Source organism: Lutra lutra, chromosome 7, assembly GCF_902655055.1.
Source record: "Lutra lutra chromosome 7, mLutLut1.2, whole genome shotgun sequence".
NCBI classification, from domain to species: Eukaryota; Metazoa; Chordata; class Mammalia; order Carnivora; family Mustelidae; genus Lutra; species Lutra lutra.
Window position 1 is genome coordinate 21435819 of NC_062284.1, and position 23071 is coordinate 21458889.

At 44.1% G+C, this 23071-nt stretch overlaps 1 protein-coding gene across 1 annotated transcript in view; it reads right to left on the bottom strand.

Annotated features, from left to right (window-relative positions):
- OTUD7A (OTU deubiquitinase 7A) overlaps positions 1–23071 on the bottom strand; it is a 358018-nt gene that overhangs the window by 36859 nt on the left and 298088 nt on the right. The window contains exons 7-9 of the mRNA XM_047738332.1: positions 17102–17203; positions 13394–13521; positions 12551–12663 (exon numbers count right to left, since the gene is read on the bottom strand). Coding sequence (XP_047594288.1) covers positions 12551–12663; positions 13394–13521; positions 17102–17203 — 343 coding nt within the window. The remainder of the gene's footprint in view (positions 1–12550; positions 12664–13393; positions 13522–17101; positions 17204–23071) is intronic.

Genomic DNA, 23071 nt, shown 5'->3' on the forward strand with positions numbered 1-23071 from the left:
AACTTTAGGGGAGAAGTTGGTGCATAAGTCACCTTGGGAAGTCAAAGGTATTCCAGAACAAGAACATTGCCTTCTGGATGGAAACATCAGTTCAAGGGAGCAGCTCTTCCTAATGGTCTCCAAGTGAGGAAGACCAACCATATCAAAGGGAATTCCTGCACGAACAGCCCCATCATTCATTCAGATTAGTTTTGATACAATAACAACATGTAAAATTCTTGGCACAGGCTACATGCCCCCCAAAATAAATGCTAGAGCACACCTGAATTTTTGCCACATCATATAACTTGTCACAATGGATCTGGCAGGATTAGGATTAAGAAAATGTTCAGGGGCATCTGGGTGGCTCAGTGGGTTAAGCCTCTGCCTTGGGCTCAGGTTGTGATCTCAGGGTGCTGGGATCGAGCCCCGCATCAGGCTTTCTGCTCAGCGGGGAGCCTTATTGCCCCCCCCCCCCCACCTGCTGCTCTGCCTACTTGTGATCTGTCTCTGTGTGTCAAATAAATAAATAAATTCTTTAAAAAAAGAGAGAGAAAATGTTCAACTGCTAACCTAGGTAGGAATGTCTTCTAATGTGTGTGTACAGAGGGGGATGCAGGTGAGAAGCAGTGAGGACACAGGTTTCCAAGGCCCCTTTCAGCCTACCTTGTCTACCCCACCTGCTCTCTTGATTGAGAACTCCTGTTTCACCTACCACCTTCAAACCTCTAGTCTACCACCTTGTGTCTGATTCCTGCTGGTGTGCAGATCAAGAGAGAACACTCCATACCTTCTCTCCTCCTGAATACAACCCACCCACCTGGATAGAATGCATGGAGGAGTTACTGGAAGGTTCTAGAAAGTAAATAGCAGCAGGTGGATTGAGGAAGAAAATGGAACTTCCATTTTTTTTTTTTTAAGCCTCTGGTGTTCCCAGATGTGAATGCAACATATCCTGAAACCCACAATGCCCACTGGTGAAGGGACAGAAGGTGGCCTCTAGTTTGGGATTGAGGAGTGGGAACTTCTCAAGCTCAAATAAAGCATAGAAATCCCCATTTTTTCTTCTCCCCTCTCTTATGTTCTCTCAAAATTCTTCCACAGGCCATGGCAGAGGCCACAACAGAAGCCACTGGGAGCCATAAATCTAAAAGAGAGGAACCTTCCTCACTGATCAGTGGAGCTGTGATGCCAAGAGGGTGGGCAGGGGTGAAATGTTTAGTATTTTCCCCTCTCTGTCATCCTGGCTATCTGGGCCCAGGATACAGGTGCAGTCATGGAATCATATGGCAGAGTGCTATAGCTAAGTTTCCAGAATTCTGGCTGGTGGATAAAAAATGGGGTTGTAGGGAACTGAAAAGTACCTGGGAGATCATGGAAAGGGAGAACTTGAGAAAACAACCCCATGTGGTTGTTTATGAATTCCCGGACTCCTGTTCCCCCAAATCCTGGGCTGTACATGTATAGGTTTGGTCCTAATTGGTATGTCAAAGTCTCTGAGGACTGACTGAATAGATTGTACCCAGGTCACAGACTGAGTAATGTACGGAATAGGACAGCAAACGTTTTTGAAAACTGAACTGACATTAGAACCACAGCACATCCTTGTAGAAAGCACATGGAATATTCACAAAGTTAGACTATAAGCTCAACTCTTAACAAACTTTGACAAATTTAAAATAATTTAAATCACACCAATTATGTTAATAGGTCACAATGCAATTAAACTAGAATAAGTAAAGAAAGACAATAAAAATCTGTTACACAGTTACTTTTAAAGAATTCAGCAGTCAAAGAGAAGTTTTTAAGGGAAGTTAGAAAATATTTTAGACAGAATAAAAACATAAATCCAACATACCCAAATTTTTTGTATGTACCTAATCAGTGCTAAAAGGGAAATACATAGCCTTTAAATGCATATATTACAAAAAGAAAGTTCTCAAATCAATAATATAAGTGCCCACCTGAACAAAGTAGAGAAATTAGAATAAAACAAACCTAAAGCAAGCAGAAGGAAGGAAACATGAACGATAAGACCAGAAATCAATGAAACTGAGAACTAAAAACCAAAATTGGTTCTTTTAAAAGATTAACAAAATGGATAAAATTTTAGCAAGGATGACAAAGTAAAAATAGAAAGACTCAGTAACTGCTGAGTTTGGAAAGAATGAGGGACTATCAGTAATGACCCCCATAGACATTAATAAGTTATAAAAAGAATATTATTAACAATGCTATGCACATAAATTCAACAACTTAGATGAAATGAACAATTTTCCAAAAAGAAGCTACCCAAATTCACTTATTTCTACTTTCTGGAACTATTAAATAAATTGAATTTATCATTAATAGCCTTCTGAAAAGGAAATTTTGGGTTGCAGATTGATTCACTGGTGAATTCTATAAACATTTTTTTTGTTTTTTTAAAGATTTTATTTATTTGTCAGAGAGAGAGGGAGAGAGCGAGCACAGGCAGACAGAATGGCAGGCAGAGGCAGAGGGAGAAGCAGGCTCCTGCTGAACAAGGAGCCCAATGTGGGACTCGATCCCAGGACGCTGGGATCATGACCTGAGCCGAAGGCAGCTGCTTAACCAACTGAGCCACCCAGGCGTCCCTCTATAAACATTTAAAGAAGAAATATCTCTAGTTCTGCAAAATCTCTTTTAGAAAATACAAGAGATTAATGCTTCCCAGTGTGTTTTATGAGACTAGCATTCCTCCAAAGCTAGACAAAGACAGTAGTATATAAAAAGAAAACTATATTCCAATAATCTCTATGGTCACAGATGCAAAAATCCTCAATATAATATTGCCAAATTGAATGAGCAAAATAAAAAAAGTTCAGTACACTAAGAGATCATCTCCGGAATGCAAGGCTGGCTCAATATTCATATATCATTCAAGGTAACCCACAATATTAATTAACTAACATTAAAGAAGAAAAACCCTACATGATCATATTAATTGGTGTAGAACATTTATTTGATAAAATACAACATTAATTAATGATAGAAACTCTTAACAAAAGGAATAGAAGAAAACTTCCTTAATGTGATAAAAGATATCTACTAAAAACCTGCATTGACATCATATTAATGAAAGATTTCTGACTAATACTGGTAACCAGGAGAGGATGTCCTCTCTTACCATGCCAACTCAATATTGTACTAGAAGTCCTAACTAGTGCAGTAAGTCAAGAAAAACAAAAGCATACTGGTTGGAAAGGAAGAAAGAAAACTACCCCTACTCATAGATGATACGAATGTCTATGTAGAAAATCTGAAGGAATCTACCCCAAAACTCTCATAGATGTAATAACTGAGTGTAGTAGTATCACAGGATACCAAGCCAACACAAAAATCAATCATATTTCTATAAGTAGCAATGTACAATTGCAAACCCAAATTAAAACACGCACACAACATGCACATACACACACACACACATTATCATTTACAGTAGCTACAAATGGATTACTCAGGTATAATTTTTTAAAAAGATTTTATAAAATAAATTTTTTATAAAATATAAATATAAATAAAGATTAAAATAAATATAAAAATTGGAAGGGGAGGTTAACCATGAGAGACTATGGACTCTGAAAAACAATCTGAGGGTTTTGAAGGGGTGGGGGGTGGGAGGTTGGGGGAACAAGGTGGTGGGTATTAGAGAGGGCACGGATTGCATGGAGCACTGGATGTGGTGCAAAAACAATGAATACTGTTATGCTGAAAAGAAATAAAAAATTAAAAATATATATAAAATAAAGAATTTATTTTACAGAGAGAGTGAGAAAGAGTGAGTGCACAGATGAGCAGGATGAAGGGTAGAGAGAGAAACAGGGGAGAAAGAGAATCTCAATGAAATCAAGATTTGGATGCTTAATTGACTGAGCCACCCACATAACCCTCAGGTATAAATTTAATAAAATACATATAGGACCTGTATGCTGAAAACTATAAAATGCTGATTAAGGGGCGCCTGGGTGGCTCAGTGGGTTAAAGCCTCTGCCTTTGGCTCAGGTCATGATCCCAGAGTCCTGGGATAGAGCCCCGCATAGGGCTCTCTGCTCAGCAGGGAGCCTGCTTCCTCCTCTCTCTCTCTGCCTGCCTCCCTGCCTACTTGTGGTCTCTGTCTGTCAAATAAATAAATAAAATCTTTAAAAAAATGCTGATTAAACAAATCAAAAAAATATCTAAATAAGTGGAGAGACATACTGTATCACTCCAACACATGGAAAAAGATGTGTTAGAAGACTCAACATTGTAAAGATTTTAATCTTCCCCAAATTCATATATAGATTTAATGTAACAGCAGTCACAATCCCAGCAGATTATTTTTCAGATACAGATAAGCTTATTCTACATATTTATATGGGAGAGTGAAAACAAACAAACAAAAAACAACCCCAAACTAGAAATACTAAAAAAGAAGAAAGTTGGAGGAATGACCAATTTTAAGACTTATTATAAAGTGACACTGATCAAGAGGGTGATATTGTCAAAAGATGGACACATTTTTCAATGGAAAATAATAGAGGATGCAGAAAAAAATACCTACAAAAATAATACTGATTAATTTTTGATAAAGGTTAAAGGATTTCAATGTTGAAAGAATAGTTTTTTTCAAGAAATGATATCGGAAAACTGGACATCTATACACAAGTAAATGAACCACTCATCTGTTCACCATCATGACAATATTGCTTTTTGGATAATGTCATATAAATGGAATCATATGGGGTTCCTGGGTGGCTCAGTCAGTTAAGCATCTGCTTTCAGCTCATACCCTGATCCCAGGGTCCTGGGATCGAGTGCTGGAGCAGGCTCCCTGAGCAGGGAGCCTGCTTCTTCCTCTCCCTCTGTCCCCTCCCTGACTTGTGCTCTCTCTAGCTATCTCTCTCTCAAATAAAGAAAATCTTTAAGAGATAAATGGAATCATACATACAGTATATAACTTTTGGAGATTTGATTTTTTCATTCAGCAGAATGCCTGTGAATTTCATAAAAGTTGTTGCATGTATCAGTAGTTTTATTGGTGAGTAGTGTCCCATAATATTAATGTACCTCAATTTGTTTATTAAAGGACATTTGAGTTGTTTCCAGTTTTGACAAGTATGGATACAACTGTTATAGACTACTTTTTACAGATCTTTGTGTGAACATGTTTTCATTTTTCTGGGGCAGATTTTCTCAACCTTGGCAATACTGAAAGTCTGGACCAGATAACTATTTCTTTTGAGTGGCTGTCCTGTGCATTTTGGAACCCTTAGCAGTATTCTTGGCTTCTACCCATTAGAGTCTACTATTACCTAGCCCACCCTACATTTGTGACAACCAAAAGTATCTCTAGACCTTGCCAAATGTCCCAGGGTGGAGATTACCCCTGGCTGAGAACAACTGCTCTAGGGTAAATACTCAGGAGTGGAATGGCTGGATCACACAGCAAGTGTATGTTTACATTTATAAGAATCTGTCAGGGGCACCTGGGTGGCTCAGTTGGTTAAGTGTCTGCCTTTGGCTCAGGTCACGATTCCAGGGTTCTGGGATCAAGCTCCACATTGGGCTCCCTGCTCAGCGGGGAACCTCCTTTTCCCCTTTCCCCTCCTTTCCTCCCTCTTCCACACATGCTCCTGTTCTCTCAAATAAATAGAAATTTTAAAAAATTTGTAAGAATCTGTAAAATTGTATTTGAAAGTGGTTGTACCATTTTCTATTGCCACCAACAGTGTATGAGGGTTCCATTTGCTCTGCATTTTCACCAGTACTTGGTATTGTTAATACATTTTCTTTACAATCTTCAAATACATGTGTAGTGGATTTTTCATTTGCATTATATTCTTAAAACTCAAAGGATCCTGGTTTACTCCTTTCCTTCCAAAAACGTAGTGGTCATGTTGAAAATTGCTTGGTAATAATTCATTGTAAATGCATTTAAGAGAATTCCTCTCAATAATTCATTATTGACCTAATGTTTACAAAGATTTTCAAAGTTTGAGAGGTGAGCAAAGGGAGATTCAGGGAGGCTGAATTGGAAAATGCCTTTCTGTACATTTACAGAGCAAGACAACTGATGTGGAGGTTTAGTCTATTGTTAGTAAGGACTAGGATTCAAATGGTATTCCCTTGAAACACAACTGGGATTGGACTAGAAAACAGAGTCATTATTCCATTACCCACAGAACTAAAGGTGAGAAGGCAGGAAAAATCCACTTCTCTGTAACAATGGAGATAGACTCCTGAGCTAAGGGACAGAGGAAAAAAGCAAGGGACCTGAGAGACAGAAGATCTGAGTTTGAAAACTGAGGTTTGCTGGGGGGGGGGGGTCAGCAGAGGGTGGTGGGGTTATGGACATTGGGGAGGGTATGTGCTATGGTGAGTGCTTGTGAAGTGTGTAAACCTGGCGATTCACAGACCTGTACCCCTGGGGATAAAAATACATTACATGTTTATATATATATAAAAAAAGAAGATCTGAGTTTGAATTATGGCTCTGTCATTCAGTACCCTGGACAAGTCCTTTTCCATCCAGAATCCAAGTTTCCTCATATGTTAGATGAAGATTATAATCTTTATCTCACAGTTATTGTGATGGAAAAATGAGATTGTGTATGTAAAAATGTACAGCACATGGAAGGCAATTAATAGATGTTAAGCTAATGAGTAAATCTTTTTCAGAGCTTGTAAAGATGAAGTTGGATATGCTTTGTCTTTTGGTTTCATATAATTGTTTCTCATTTCAAATTAGCTAACCTGAACTGAATGCCAGGAAGCAGATGTTTTTCTGTCTGACTTTTTCAGAAAGTCACTGTCTGTGATGATGACATCATTCAACTCATGAATTTAGAGTTTTATACCTAGCTAAACTACCTATCAAGGATGAGGTAAAAAATAAAGACAGATTCAGATAAGCCAGGACTCAAAAGTTCTAACTGCAGTGCATTTTTTCTTAAGAAGATACTGAGACTTGTCATAATATCTCTGGGAAACCTCAGGGCTGTGATTCTGACATGTCTGGGACTGTGTTCTAGCCCTACCCATTACAAACTGGAGGCAAGTCAAATAATCTCTCTGAGGGCACCTGGGTGGCTCAATGGGTTAAGCCTCTGCCTTCAGCTCAGGTCATGATCCCAGGGTCCTGGGATCAAGCCCCACATTGGGCTCTCTGCTCAGCAGGGAGTCTGCTTCCTCCTCTCTCTCTGCCTGCCTCTCTGCCTACTTGTGATCTCTGTCTGTCAAATAAATAAATAAAATCTTAAAAAAAAATCTCTCTGAGCATTCACTTCCTAATCTATAAAGGAGCATAAGGCCTAATTTATAAAGTGAAAATAATTTGTGTAAGGCAGGTAGGTGCTCAGCAGATATCCCTTCTTTTCTCTCCTGAGTGCCCAGCACAAACCAACAAGCCATTTTTGTGTACCATTCCCACTGGAGTAGGCTCTGGGGGTCAGGCCACAGAGTATAAAATGTAATATCCTTGGTGTATAAACTGACAGAGAAGGGATTTGCTCCACAATCAGAAAGACTCCTAAAAGCCCCAAAGCCCTCAGACTAAAAGAAATGAATTGCTAAGAATGGACTATCAGACACTAGATGAGCCAGTGGGAAGTCAGGGAGAAGGAACACATTTCAGATATCTGGGGTGAGTCTTTACAATACCATAGAGGCAGCAGGCATGACAACTTACAGCATAAGTGTGACAATGTCTTAATAAATGTTATTTTTACTGTTGTAAAACTACCTCTTTCCAAACACCTTCAAACCTGTGATTTTATCACTCCATACCAATATATCTGAGTATGTAGCAGACTGCTTTGGTGGCTATAGATCCTTCCACTCCCGTGTACTTGTCCCTTTGCAATGTGACTTTGCCCCTCTGTCCATCAAGGGTGGAATCTACCTCTGTGCCCTGAGGTCAGCTTGACCGTGTGACTTGCTTTGGCCAATGGGACATTAGTAAACTGATGCAATCAGAGGCTTGAGAAGGCCCAGCAAATCAGGGGCTGCCATCTCTTCCTGACCTGAGACTGTATTGTAAGGAGTCTGGACCTCTTCAAAGATAAAAATCCATGTGGACAGAGGCCCAAGGAGAGCTAGTTCTCAGCCTCTGAGCTATGATATGAGACTATCTTGGACTATCTAGCCCCACTGAGACCAACTGCCAGATGACTGCAGCTCCACAAGTGGTAGCAGGCAATTCCAGGGACTTCCAGAATATGAGCAAATCTGGTGGATGCTGCTCTAAGCCACTCAGTTTTGGGGTGGTCTGCTATACAACCATCAAAAACTGATAGTGCCTGGCAGGGAGGTTGTTACCAAGTGCATTTTACAGATGAGCAAAACTGAGGCTCAAAGAGCTTGCGGGATATGCCCAACATCACATGACCAGCTTGGGACTACAACGCAGTGCATTTAAGTCTGGGTTTCTGGTCAGGGTCCACCAGGCAAGGCCCTTTTACTTTGCTCCCCTTTCGCTGTTGCCATGAAACCAGATGAAGTACCCAGAGACCCTTGCTAACTACTTGCTGTCAGAGATTTTTATCACTTTTGGAACAAGGAATTAGGTTCTTCTGATTGCATACCCTCTTTTGCCAGAGTGGGCATAGCGTGGGGCTGCAGGGCAAGCAGACGATGAACAACCAGACTTAGGGTAGAGTTATTTCCTTGTTTCCTCCTTGTCTTCCTGCTGGCTCCCCATGTGGGCCCAAGCACCCACAGGATGCAACAATGGTTGATGGTTAGACTGGGCTATAAAAACTCCAGCAGCAGCCCTTCCGGAGAGATACATTTCATATGTGGTAACTCAGCAGGTCTCTGGAGCAGTAGCAGCAGCAGCAGAGGCACAGAATATCTGACTTCTCTTATTTTGCCCATGGAGACATGGCTACATTTTGATTTGCACGCATCAGAGGGAAATCGTCCTGCAGCTGCGCCCTGCTCAGAAGCACCTGCCCCTGCCTGGGTCGTGGCTCTTCACTGTGCTTGCCAAGTCCATGTCTGTGGTGCCATCCTCTGTCTTCCTTGTGCATCTGAAGTTCAACCTGAAGCTCATACCCACCTCACCTTCCTGGGCTCTTCCAGGGTGGCCGACTCTGTGATCATGTACTCTGGGGCATCAGCCATAAGCAGCCTGTCCATGGTGGCTATCTGGCTGGTAGCCTGCCCTGCCTGGATGCCAACCTGGTCTACAACCTTCTCTTTGGGTGAGCAGAGGACATGCCTCTCTACCTCCAGTGTTTCTTGCCGGGGTTCTGAAATTGAGCCTGGGACCAGCCACTGTGAGTTGTGCAGGAAGAAGAAAGAAAGAGGGCCAAGCTCATCCTTGAATCTGCCCTTCCATCTCTTCCAGCCTCTTCAGATACTTAAACTTGTAGTGCTCTGGGAAAGGAATGGGTTTAAAAAAATGACCCCAGGCCAGTGTCCATGAAAAGAGCTAGTCAAGAGAGAATGAGTTTACTGGTAGTATTTCCTATCCCCAGGATAAAATCTGGAAAATGTGTGTCACTTCTCTTCTGTTCCATGGGCTCCCAGGCCCCAGCCACTTCTCTGTTTCTCATGTCACTGCCTCGTCACTGTCTGGCTGCCATCTCTGGCTCCCTGCAGGGTTGGTTGGCACAAGCGAGAAAGGAGATGCTGGAGGATGGCAAAGTCCTTCTTGACTCTTCTTTTGGGTGCCCACTGGGCTTGGTGGAGATCCAAATGCTGAGCCCCATTTCTATGGAAGTGCTTTTTTGGGTCTTCAGGTCTCCTCATAGCTGACTGTCTCTGCCCTCAGTTCCCTGGATAGAGGTGGTGACAACCCAAGCTGGTGGGTTGTGACCACTCTTCTGGCCTGGCTTCTAGGGTTTACCCATTTTGTTGGAAGAGTCCTCCTGAAGACAGCCCATCTCAGGCCTCATCCCAGGGTTCACTGCTGGTGGTTGGGAAGCATGCATAGCCCCTAGATCCCCATAACCCCCCATGGCTCTGAGGACCTGGAAGCTGGCCAACCTCAGCCAGGCAGGTATCGGTACCAGTCTCTAAGGCCCTCAAGTCCCAGGGATGCCTCACATCTCTCAGCAAAGTGTGAGTAGGGAAACCTCTTACCTTTGCCTAGGGAAGAGAGAGGCAAAATGCAGAGGTACAAATGACTCATTGGAAAAATGTCTCTCTTTTGGACTTCTGAACCCCAAAGAAAGGTGGGACCCCCATGGCAGGGGAGCCTCTCCTAGAGGGAGGAAACATACTAGTACTCTCTGCTAGCCTGACTGTATGAAAGCAATTCAGAATGAAAGGAAAGGTAAAAATACCTGATGAGAGAGACCCAGTGTCTCATGCATAGCACACACATATTTATAAAAGTAACATGTCAGAACCAACATAGCCTTGTTTCTAGCAGCTCCTTGTTTCCTTGTGGGATTTACCAGCTGCTGTGGGATCCAGGTGACCAACAAGAGCCCATACATGGCCCTGTGGGCTACAGACATGCAGACAGAAAACTCTGAGCTGTGTCATGGGAGGGGCCACAGGGGCAGGATTTGAGCTCTTGGAACCTTTAAAAATCCAGGAGAAACTAGCCATCAGGGCTTGGATACCATCCTGAAGAGCATTTCCTTGCTGCGGTCTGTACCAATGGATAAAAAAGGGGGGTGCTTCCAAGGTCCTGCCAGTGTCAGAGTCCCCACCCACACTGAATGGTGTCCACCCCTTCCCAACACCATCCCCGAGAGAGGAGGATGCTGGTAGCTCACGTGAAGCTTATCTGCTCCTCAAACCTTCTGGCCCAACCTGTAGTGGAGGGGACTAAAAAACAAAAACAAACAAAACGAAACAAGAAACCAAAAAACCCAAGGAATCTCTTGGTGGGAAAAAATAACATCTTTTGTATATCACTCATTGCTTCTGACTAGACACATTTTTTGTCTTTACAACTGAGACCAGATTGAAGGTTGAAAGGGTTCTGAGAGGAGGCAGGAGCTTTGGGGGTGTGCGATCGCTACAGCTGGGTTGGGAGCCCTCAGCAACTCAGAGCACTCTTCCTGTGAGCTGGGGAGAGGGAGTAGCTGGTCCAGTGCCCTCTGTCTCTCCCCCAGTATCCCAAAGTTTAGGGGAACAACAGAGAATGGCAGAGCTGCTGCCCATCACCAAGGAGACCTCTTTGCAGTGCTCCTGCCCCAACTGAGTGGGCAAACCTGAGTCCTGTGGGAAGGAGACGGGAATGAACACTAGACGCCCCACTCCTTCTGCCCTTACTCAGCTCTGGGCCCTCTTGGGTTCCAGGGAGTAAGAGCAGAAGCTGAGGCCTGATCAACTGTGTGACCATGGGCCAAGTGTTTCCTGAATGGGGGAACTCAGGGGACATAGTATGTGGTGATGGCCACTTATTATTATTGTCGTTGTACTCCCCACCCCTCAGCCCTGAAGACACACTGGGCTAGAGTCAATCCGCCCGCATTTATGGGGTGTCTGCCCTCTGGCAGGCGCCAGCGAGGCAATGATGAAAGGGATGCTAGAGAATTCTTCAGACACAGCTCAGGCGTGACTCAGCATGAGAGAGGAGTTTTCAGGAATGGACTGAGGCTTTAGATTATGTGTCCCCAAAAGTCCTAAATAAGACAGACTTTAGCACTGACACATGACATTATGAAAACAAAGTGACAAAATGACCCTATGGGAATTGTGTTGATGGGTTTCCATACAAGAGAGCTCATCTTTGAAGGTCCTCAATATTGTGCCAGGCCTGGGAAGCCCCACACCCTGCTGCTGGCACCTGAGGGCCTGGGTGTGGAGATGTGGGGCCAGGACACACTGCCAGCCCGAGCTGTCTACTGGCGTCTGATCCTTTCTTGGATCTTCTCACTGTCAATGCCCAGGCTTTCTTGTGTCCGCCTGAGACTTTTTCTAGGTGTTACAACTTGATTCTCAGCTTCCATAAGTATGAACCAAAGCACACATGTGCCTTTGAAACGCTGGGGCTGCAGGTTTGGTGGCTGCTTTGTTTGGCCACGCTCTATTCTCAGGCTGGGACACTTCAGCTGTGTCTGCAGAACAAGCTACTCCCTGCATGTGTACAAAGGCAGAGCCTTTTTGCCAGGAATGTGGATGGCATCCGTCCGCTCACCTGGGAGACACCGGACTCACTTAATGACCTTCTGCTCTGACTTCTTGAAGCCAGAAATTAAATAGATACTTAGTTGGAAAGAGTCCAAACCCGGCAGCTTGAGGTTTCTGAGCCTCGTGTGTTCAACAGCAGTGTGCGGGAACCACCAGGTTGCATGCCCCCTGCAGAGGCTGGCTGTACAGTGAGTCCCCTTCCCACTGCTGCGGGCAATGGGGAAGGGACAACACGTGTGACAACACTTGCACCTCTACCTGCAAAATGTATTTGAAAGCTATGTATACTTCCCCCAATTATCTGTCCAGCCATGCCCCATAACTCTGCCCTGTGTCCTTGAGGAGAACCTAATGTCCAAAGGCAGAAATCGCTGTATTTCCTCCAGCTTGGGAGGGCCACGTTCCCTCGAACCGCTTCCCACGCTGGCCGGCCAGGAGCTTAAGGTGACCACCGGGGAGAGGGAGGGGCCGCACTTACCCCCCGCCTGTGCCACCGTTCTTGCTGAAGTGTGTGCGTGGCTCGCTGGACGCCAATTTCAGCAGCTCCGTCCACTCCCGCTCCCATTCCTCCTCGGTGTACACCAGCCCTGACTGGCACAATGGAAGCCGGCTCAGGAGGTGGTGGGCGGGCAGGAGGTGAGCCTGGCCGCCCTGCCGGACCCCCGACCCACGGGCTCAGTCCAAGCCCCATCAGCACCCAGGCCGGGGACACCTGCTAGTGGCTGCTGAGTGTCCCCGTTTGCTCTCAGTGAGATTTCTTCAGAACCCCCAATCTCTAATTTCAATGCTGTGGGGGGGGGTGTCCACCCAGCAAGGGTGGACCAGCCCAAGGGGTGAGAATGACCAAACATTAATGTGCACACACCAAATTTGGGGCTGAGCACTGAAAAGTTTAAAGGGATGACAGGCCAACTTCAATCAGAATGCAGGCAGATCCTTCTAGGACAGCAAAGTGCTAATGTCCTTCACTGTCAGGACGGTTGGGATTCTCTTTGGATTGGGAACATGTACAGGAGCGGGGGCTGTAGGCTGTGGGGAACCACCACCTTGTGGCTACCCCGGCCTTCAAGCTGCCAGGAGTGATCAGACTTAAGTGACTTGTAATTTGTCATCAAGTCAGGACACCTTCTGACATTGAGGGTGGTTAGTTTTCATTTTTATGCAGGGACAGCTTCTGTAATGGGTGCCTCCTCAGTTGTTTTAAACAAGGGAGGCTTTCCTAGTCCCAGAAGCCATTGCTGTCTGACCTCACAGCTCTGGACTCCACCCGTGCTGCACTTGGTGTGGGTCTCAGGCTCTGGACACACCAGCGGGTACCAACCTCCTTGTTCTGCTGCGTCTGCTGCCACCTCCACCTGCGCTTTAGGGCTTCTCTTTCAGCCCCCGTCCTCATCATGGTGTAGAGAGCTTTCCGCAAAACCAGGTCCCGGTCGTGAAACCCCCACATTCCTGCAGCGGGATGCCCGTGAGGAGCAGAGGAGAGAGACAGGTCGTGAGGAGGGGGACAAGCCAGGAGGCCACTCAGACTGCCACGACTTACCAGGCCTGGCCTGCTGCATCTGAACACACAAACACGAGTCATCCATCAGCTCTTCATTTCTCACGGTGAGCTAGCAGTTCCCCTCTGCTCTCTTTCCCCATTTCCCACTGAAGCGAGTCGGTGAATGAAGGAGCATGTCCCTTTCTCAGAGAACCAACAGTGCATGAGATCCCCTGCTGCCTCTCTCTGGGATCCTTGGTAAGCTACTGGTAATCTAGTAGGTTTGCTTTGAGGGTCCTAATGTTCACTGTCCAGGTTTTTGTTTTTGAGTGAAAGATGGTCTTTGTGGATAAACTGGGGACATGTCCTCACATAGGGCCTCAAGCCAGGATGGCAATCAGATCCTGGTTTCATCTAAGGTCTGCCACATCGGATGTCTCAGCCCTAAGCCATCTCGACCTCCTGAGAAGCAGAGCATCAGTGAGCACCACTGCAAACATCTGGACCCAAGAGAAAGTACCTGCTTTCAGGGGAGAAGGTCTTTTCCCCCTTACTCCCTACCCAGTCTGTTTTGGGGGTTGAGGGGTTATAAGAAAAGCCAGCCATCTCTGAGTACATTCTCGGGGCAGATCAGATGTGGTCAAGAGACCCAACAAATGGAGGAAACAGTAATGAGAAGTGCAGCTCTGGCTATGGGTAATGAGTGGCGAAATCCACCCACCCATCCATCCATCCATCCATCCATCCATCCATCCATCCATCCATTTATTAAATGGCATTAATTCCACTTAATTAATTCCAAACTTATTTCATAATGGGGTGAGGCACCATTCTCGGTTTTAGGAATACCCACAGCAGCCATCAGGCTGCTGGCTGCAGGCTGGCTGGTACTGGTCAGGCAAGAAAGGAGACATCAGGGTCTAGTGGGTGAAGGAGGGAGCTGAGTTGCCATCCCAGGCAGAGGGCAAGGCCGGGGCCAGCCCCAAGGGGCGTCTATGAGTCATACTTAGGAAAGAGCAAACGGGAAAGGCGCCTGGAGGTGGGATCAAGGGGACAAGGAGGAGAGCAGAAAGATGGGACTTTTAAATGATCCAGGAGAGCTTTTAAAAGAGGAGTGACCTGCACTGACCTACTCTTTAAAGACTCAGTCTGGCCACGCCTCCTTTTGGGCAAAGATGTGCAACAACCACGGGCTGCTGTGGGTTTTCCGTCAACTGAGGCTTTTGTCCTTTTTTTACAACATAGAGAAAGGAAGTGGCCATTCCTGCTTCTTTTATAAACAGGCCGAGCTGATCCTACTCATCCCTCAGCCCCACCTGCAGGGGCCTCTTGGGACTCTCCCAGGCACGGCAAGTCCAGCCTCCGTTCCCATGGCTCCTTGTTTGGGTCTCTCTTGCAGGGACCCTGCCCCATAAGCTTACAAGCCTGGCTCAGAAAGGATTTCTGTCATTTCTGTGTGTGTCTCCCACAACCCTAGGTCAATGTCAGGCCTGGTCAGCAGGTTCAATAAGCATTGCTGGTCAGTGTTGCATGGCTCCTTTGATCAGTCAGGTCAAACAGCTAAACCCCATGAAAGGAAAACAAAGTACCAGGAGAAAAGAACCAATTGGCGATGAGCTCCAGACTCCGCCATGGCCTTGCTGGAGCAAGGCTGGTCCATGGGACACTTTCTCTTCTTAGGCAGACTGGAGCCCCACTGTGCTCACTGGGAAAATGCTTGCCCTCAGACCAGATCACAGTGGCATGAGACCCTATCTGTGGCTTTGCCCACCTGTAGCAGTGAGCAATGCAGTTTCTGAGGGACAGAGGCATTTCCCTTTGTAAGGAAGTTGTTGTGTGACACAGATGAGAGACTTCTCTGATGTTCTTATGTTCTTTCCAGATTTTACACGCAAGGTGAAAATATTCCACAACAGGGGAATAGTTGATACGTTATGATAAAATATGACACAAATACCAAAAACATATTTTTGAAGAATAATAGCATGGGAAGTTCACAATAGAACTTTAAGGGGAAAATGCTGGATTCCACACAGTGAACATAATGAGATCATAATTTCACTGGAAGAATTGACAAAAGATAATATGCCAACACATTAAAAGTGATCATTGCTGGGTGGTGGGATTATTGATTTTTATTTTCTTACCATGATGAATGTGAAATACTTTTGCAATATCAACAAACAGAAACGTGTTCATGTGAAATGGAAAGGAAGCAGGTAGGTGGGAGCCCTTGTGTTCCCCACCACCCACTGCCAAACCTGTGGAATGTGGAATGCTCCCCTTGCTCTGGGGCTCCATTCTCCGTTGAGGCTCTCAGGTCCCTTCCCAAACCCCATGCATTTCCCTCTGTGGGCTTTAGTCTCACCTCTACCCACCTCTTGTTGAAGAGGCCTCACTATAGGGTCGAAGAGAGGTTTGGGGTTGGGCCCTTGCTCTGGGTAAGAGCATTGACCATGTTTACCTGGGGAGGTGAGTTTGACCAACAAGAATATCCTTGGTCAAACTCAACTAAGAATATTATCATTTTAGGGTCTCATTGGTGGAGAGAGACCCTTTACTGTAGGACTCATGAGGACAGCTGGGGGTCCAATCCTACATGTCAAAACCGATTTGCATCTGTGTATATAAGGATGGACCTAGAAGGAGTAATTAAGCTTCTGGGAAGTCTACCATGACCCCTCAGTTATACAAATAGTGCTACCAATGCTTGTGCACCTGGTGGTATGGCTTTCTGCAAAAGCTCACATCTTCTCAGAAGGTTGCTGACTTCTCGGCTGTATATTCTGACTATGCTGATTCACCTGTCTTTTTGTCAGTTCCCAGGTGATTCCCCTGGACCAACAATAAAAATCAACAATCCCACCACCCAGCAATGGCCACTTCTAATGTTTTGGCTTACTATCTTCTGCCTATTCTTCCAGTGAAATTCTGATCTCACTATGCTCTCAGTGTGGAATCAAGCATTTTTCCTCCTAAAATTCTATCCAACCTATGTCTTTTTGTTAGTACCCAAGTGATTCCCCTATGATTTACCCAAACCATGCCTTTCTGTCAGTCCAAGTGCACGGACTGCTATCGACGCAGTGGCCCAAAACCATCTAACCTAAAATGTTGCTCCCCAAACTTCCTGCTCAAGGCCAACTAAGCTCAGCCCTGCTTCCAAACATCCTGTTAATAGCTACCCTCATGCTTTTCCATGAAGTCTCCCTACCTGGAATGTCTTCTCTAAAAATCTTTCAAGTCCTTCAGATCTCAATAAAATCCCACCTCCTCCAGGAAGTCCTCTACATCACGATCTCTAATTCCCATTCCTGCAGCTCATGATTAGGCCCCTTCTATTATATCAGGTCTTTTCTCATGTGTGCTCTGTGTCCCCACCAAGCCTGCCAGCTGCTTGACAAGAAGGGCTAGACTGGTGGCTACCACCCCTGGGGAATCTTCCAGATGAGCGATGTTCATGGCTCTACTTAGCAGATGTCTATCCTTTAACAATGAGCAGAACAGGCCTGGGGCACTGCTGCCCTCTCTCTCTGTAGTGGAGCTTACCCAGAGAGGCGGCGTGTAAAAGGCAGTTCCCGTCTCCTGTAGTGGCCAAAGGAAGAAGCCGTTTACAGCTCGTGCACACAGTGGACCACCAGTTCAGGCGACCTGGAACAGAAACTCACTTTAGAAGAGATTCCCAGAGGAGACCATTGTATGTGTTTGCTAAGTAAGCATAAATATCAGCAGATGATTTTTGAGAGGTTCTAGAGAACTTCAGTGGGAAGGTAGAGCATTACGGCTACTTTTAAATAAAATACAGATTTTTTTCCCTTCTAAGATAAGAAATGACCAAACCCTCCCATTAATTAGCAAGAGGATTGAGAAACCCAAGGATGAAGCCTTTTCTCCTTGAATCTGGGAACACCTTATATAAAAAGTAAAGTTTCTCTTTGTGCAGTCTCCTTGAACACAGTTTCCTCTTCTGAAAGTGGTTTTTTTCTTTTGCACCATCCTTTTTTGATGCATACATACCTCCAAAAGTATAGTTTATGTTTAATTTAACACATCAAAATCATTATTGCTACTTAGGTATATTCCTATTAAATCTCATTAACACATCTTGAGACTTCTGCTTCCAGGAAGATGGAGTAGACTTACCCCTATTCTTTTTACTAAGTACAACTAAATATACTGGTCATCATGTATAAAATAACACAGTAAGACTGAAAAGTGGTGAGAATAGGCAGACGGACTAGGAAACTTGGGATCTGAGAAACAACATGGTGGTAGGTTCTCTGAAATTTCTTTTTTGTCCCTAAATCCTAGACCAGGTACTGCAGAAGTTGGCAACCTGCAGATGCCAAAGGGGGTAGACAAAGGAATCATGCTCTCTCTAGACAAGATATCAGGAAAGTGGCAGCTTAGGAAGATAGACAATAAGCACTCTATTTTAGCAAAATGATACAGAAGAAATTGTAGCCTGTTAGCATCCTGGCTGGCAGAGGCCAAGTAGGGAGCCAAAACTTCCAACCATTACCAGGCAGTAATGAGTCACTCACCACCTGCTCGCCCAATGCCAGATGGTGTCAGAGAAGGCTGAGCACATAGCCAGCACTTTTTGCTGGGTGGTAACACGGACTTCAGCCCCTACCAACTTAGAACAGATGGGGAGCCTGGCCTTTCTCACCCATCTGGTGGTAATAAGGTCCCATGCTCCTTCCTAGCAGTACCAAGAAGCCCATTCCTCCACAGGTGTCAACAGAGGCAGAGTGGAGAACCCGTGCTTTCACCCTTATCTGGTAGTTATTACCAATGTAGAATTCCAGACCTCCCGTGAACAGAAAGGGTGGTGAATCCATCAGACCTGCAGTAAAGAATCCTAAAAGGATTCAGTAAAGAATATTTTAGGGCACACAGAAGGAATAAAGGGGCTGGCAAGGGCAAGTATGTTGGCAAATGTAAATAACTATTGGCTGTTTGAAGCAATATTAAAAATGACTTTTTGAGGATTCAAGTATACATAGAATTAAAACACAGGACAGCAATAACACAAGACACGGAAATATATACTAAATGACATAAATCCCAACATCCTTACATTGACCAGGCAGTGGTACAAGTGCTAACTTACGGTAAATTCTAATAGCTGGAAGGTACATTTTAATTAAAGAATGTACAACTGACAAGCTAGTAGAGAGAAACCAGAGTAATAAATATTCTTAAATAATGCAAATGAATAAAAGAGGAAAAAAAGAGACACAATAACACACAAAAAACAAACTGCAAAAGAACACATTTAAACCAAAATATACCTGTATTTATATGAAATGTAAATGAACTAAATACTCCAATTAAAAGACAGATTGTTAGCCTTGCTTAAAAATACCAGCATATGCTGCTGACAGCAGACATCATAAGTATAATGACACAGAAATTTAACAGTAACTAGGTAGAGAAAGATATACCACTCAAAAACTCAGCAAAAATAAAGTTGGTAAAGTTCTACTGATGTCAGATGAAGGTGAACAGGATAAAGAGGAATATTTCATAATGATAACACAGTAAAGTCAAATGGAAAATGTAACAATACTTATGGTATATATACTTAAGACTTAGCCTAAAAAACATACAAAGCAAATATTGAGAGACTCCAAAGAGAAGTAGACAAACACCAAATCAAAACCAGAGATTTTCAACCAAACTCTCTTGATAAATAATAGAATCAACAAACAAAAACTTCGGTGGAGATTAGATGAACATAATTCAATAACTTGAATTATGTGAACTTGACCTATAGGTAAACCTCACCCACTGCAAAATAAGTACATATTCTTTCCAAGTCACATGAAATATTTTCCAAAATTGACCACACAACGGGCCATTAAAATGTGTCAACAAATTTCAAAGGATTTGAAATCATTCACACTATGTGTTCTGGCCATACTAAAAATAAGCTAGAAATCAATGAGATAACTAAGAAAAGTAGTCAGCTTGGATTGCTATAACAATATACCACAAACTGGGTAACTTAAACAACACATTTATTTCTCATAATTGTGGAGTCTGGAAGTCCCAGATTGAAATGGTGGCTGATTTGGTTCTTGGTAGGAACCCTCTTCTAGGTTTGCAGGTGGCTTCCTTCTTGCTGTGTCCTCAAATGGTGGACAGTGAGCTCTGTTCTCTTCCTCCTCTTATAAGGACACTAATTCCATCATGGGGGCTCCATCCTCATGACTTTATCTAAATTTAATTACTTTGCAAAGGCCCTACCACCAATTACCATCACCCTAGGGATCAGAGTTCCCACATATGGATTTGGGGAGACATTAATATTCAGTCCATAACAGTACCTTAAGAAAACTTGCTCATTGAATATGCCTGTCCCCAAAAGGGACCATGCCCTCTCAATTGCTTCCTAGGGAATGAGCAAGATGAACAGGACCGGGGTTATATAGAACCGCTTTGAAAATTCAATTCCTCCCTGGCCATTTCTGGCCATGTTGCTTCTTTCTTGTCTGTAATGGCATCCCCAGGCTGGCCTGTTTGGCACACCCTATGCGTGACAGTTTAAACAAAAGGGAACCTAGGGGATTCAGACCTAATTATGATTCAGTTTTATAGAAATGCTTTTGTCCCTCTTATGGCTGACCTTTGTGGATGAGAGCTCAAGTTGTGATTAGGAAGTGATTGCAAACAAAGGGAAAGTTACAGGCACTGTGATGGCATTTGACAATTTTGTGAGGGATAAGGAGAAGCAACAACTCCAGCATGTGGGGAAGGAACATCCCATACTGCAGAACATACCAGGAAGGTGGTACATTGATCATGTTTTATTTCTCAGGATCACCCTGTAGGCTTCTACAAGAAGGAAAATGCTCCTGTGGGATCTCCCAAATGCTGGACATGTGTCAAATGTAGCAGCATCCTTCTCTTGTGACCCAGAAGGCCCAAGTTTTCTGCCAGCATCCATGAAGCCACAGAAGACAAGTTTATTAGCTTTGAAGCAGAGTAAAATTTTGGACATCTCACAGTCCTTGACACAAAACAGAGTTTTTCCAAAGCCTCACAAAATACAAAGTTTATCTGAATGATAATCTTGCTGGGTAGTGTATTCTTGGTTGTGGGTATTTTCCTTTCAGTGCTTTGAATATATCATGCCACTGCATGGTCTCTGTGGCATAGATTTTTACTTTGGGGGAATAGAGTAGAATAGCCACCTCTTGGGGCCTTTAACTCTTTGTGGAATTTCAGTCAAATGAGAATGTTTATAATTGATATTTCCAAGAAGTTGTGAAAACATTTAATTGAAAAAATTTTTTTAAAGAGAGAGAATTGTACTAATAAGATTCGAATAGTCAGAGGGGTGTTGCATTATTTACATTCCAACAAACCACCTGTCGTTATTAAGAATGAATTTTAACAAAGGGTGTTACTGCTTTCAGTAATCAGTAACGAAATATGAAGGACAAGAACTACAATAATGCTGGAAGTTAAGGCCCTCAAAGGTACATTTAGTTCAGATTTAGAGAATTACTGCCTAAGGGATTACCTCAATAGCAAAACTTAAATAATAAACCGTGTCAGTAATGTGTTTGAACGGGATACCGATCTGCTCTACAGTGCTTTTTGGTGAAGATTCAGTAACTGCATTTTAATGATAACTGATCTTATTAATACAAAATAATTGTACCCTTAATTCTAAGTGAAAACATGGATTGAAATTAACACTGCAAAATTAAATGGATGAGCCTCTATTATTGATGATGCTAATGCTTATGCTAACAAATTGGAGTATTCTGACCATTTGCGAGTCACCTTATTAAAGCTAAATGAGAAAGGCAAGCAAGGGCCTTAATTGACTGTGCCACTGGATCACTGGTCAGAGACATAACTGGAAATAACATGCCATCACTGGGTAACTTCTTTCTTTTTTTTTTCCTAGGTTATGAAATAGCAACCCGTCTCACCTGACTTTTTCCAAGACCTTTAAAAAAACCTCCAGGCTGGGAGATATTAAAACTGGGTTGCCACAAAATAGAAGAAAACTACAATTCTTGCTTACACAGCGTAACAGACTTTAACACCTGAAAGTCCAACTCATTTAATGTTAAAGTGGGATGACCCCATTCATTCTCCAAAGCTGTTCCAAGCTGGTAGTGGCCCCTCCCAAGAGCCAGGGGGTGCCATATTAGTGGAGAAACAGGGGAAGGTCAGAGGCGGGAATATGCTAATGAGGAGGTGATCTGCATTAATGCGCAGACTCTGTGGTTTGCCCATCTAATAGCTTTCCCCTCCCATCCTTGCTCCCAGAACCCTGTTGTGACAAGATTCCTTCCCTGCATTCCATGCTCCTTGCCAGGGACCAGTGTTGGTGTGGCCATATACAGCCCCTTGGCCCATGGGGCAGCTACTAGGAAAGTGTTGTTCATCCTTCAGAAGGGACATAGACAGGATCTCTCCCTTGTTTCCCTAGATGATATGTGGGGACGTGTCCCCAGATGCATCTCTAGCCATATGGCACCCTGAAGGGAGGCAGCACTGACCTGCTGTGCGTACTGGGTCCTTGAAGACAGGGGGAGCTTTCAGTCCTGCCATGAGCATCCCTGTCCCCAGACTTCCCTTTCTTCACATTGACTTCACAGTTGATGGTCCTGCTGGTTAGGTTAGTGTCTCCTGCTCACTGCAGGGCTAACCATGAATCCCCCAGTCCTGTGTGGGGGGTGCACAGTCCCGATTTACAGACAAGGAAACAGGCTCAGAGAGTCAAGGAACAAGCCATGGTGCCTGAATCTTAAAGGCGCCATTGTTCAGGGAGGGCAATGGAGGCCAAAATCCCATCCCGAGCAAAGCTGTTCTAATTAAGTTGGATTTGGTTGAGTTTGTTGGCAAGACGGTTTTAACTTCTGTGAGCTGGTATGATTTCAAAAAATATAGTCTTTCCAAAGTAGTAGAGCTGAAGTCATAGACCCTGTCTTTCTACTGTGCTTCCTTAGAGAAACAAGGGTTGTTCGTTCTCCCTTTTCTGCTCTCACTTGTTTCTCTCATTCTATTTTTACTGTGAAAATTTTTGAAAAGTGCTGAGGGCAGTACACCCACCACACAGAACCAGACCCCTGCCAACCCTGTCATATTTGCTTCAGCTTGTTCCTTCTGACGTAAAAGAAGAAAAATCTAAAGACCGAGTTAAGGTCATTTCCCCAGTTTTCATTCTGATTCCTCCCTCGTTAGCAGTACCACAACATGAATTTGGTGACCTCTGCGTTATAGACCATAAAAACAGGTAAATTCAAGGTTGAAAAATGTGTGTCCTGCATGAGGCTTCTTCCTCTGCTTCTGGTTTACACATCAAAACCATTTTATTTCCTTCTTTTTCATATTCCTTCCTCCCTCTCCCTTTGTTTCATCCCCCCATGCTTCCGTCTTCCCCCACCCAGCATCACTCATAGGCATTGCCAGTGTTCAGGCAGAACAGGCTCATCCCCTTTCTTTCCCCATAGAGCACACAGACCAGACAGTTCACTGCTCGGACCTCCC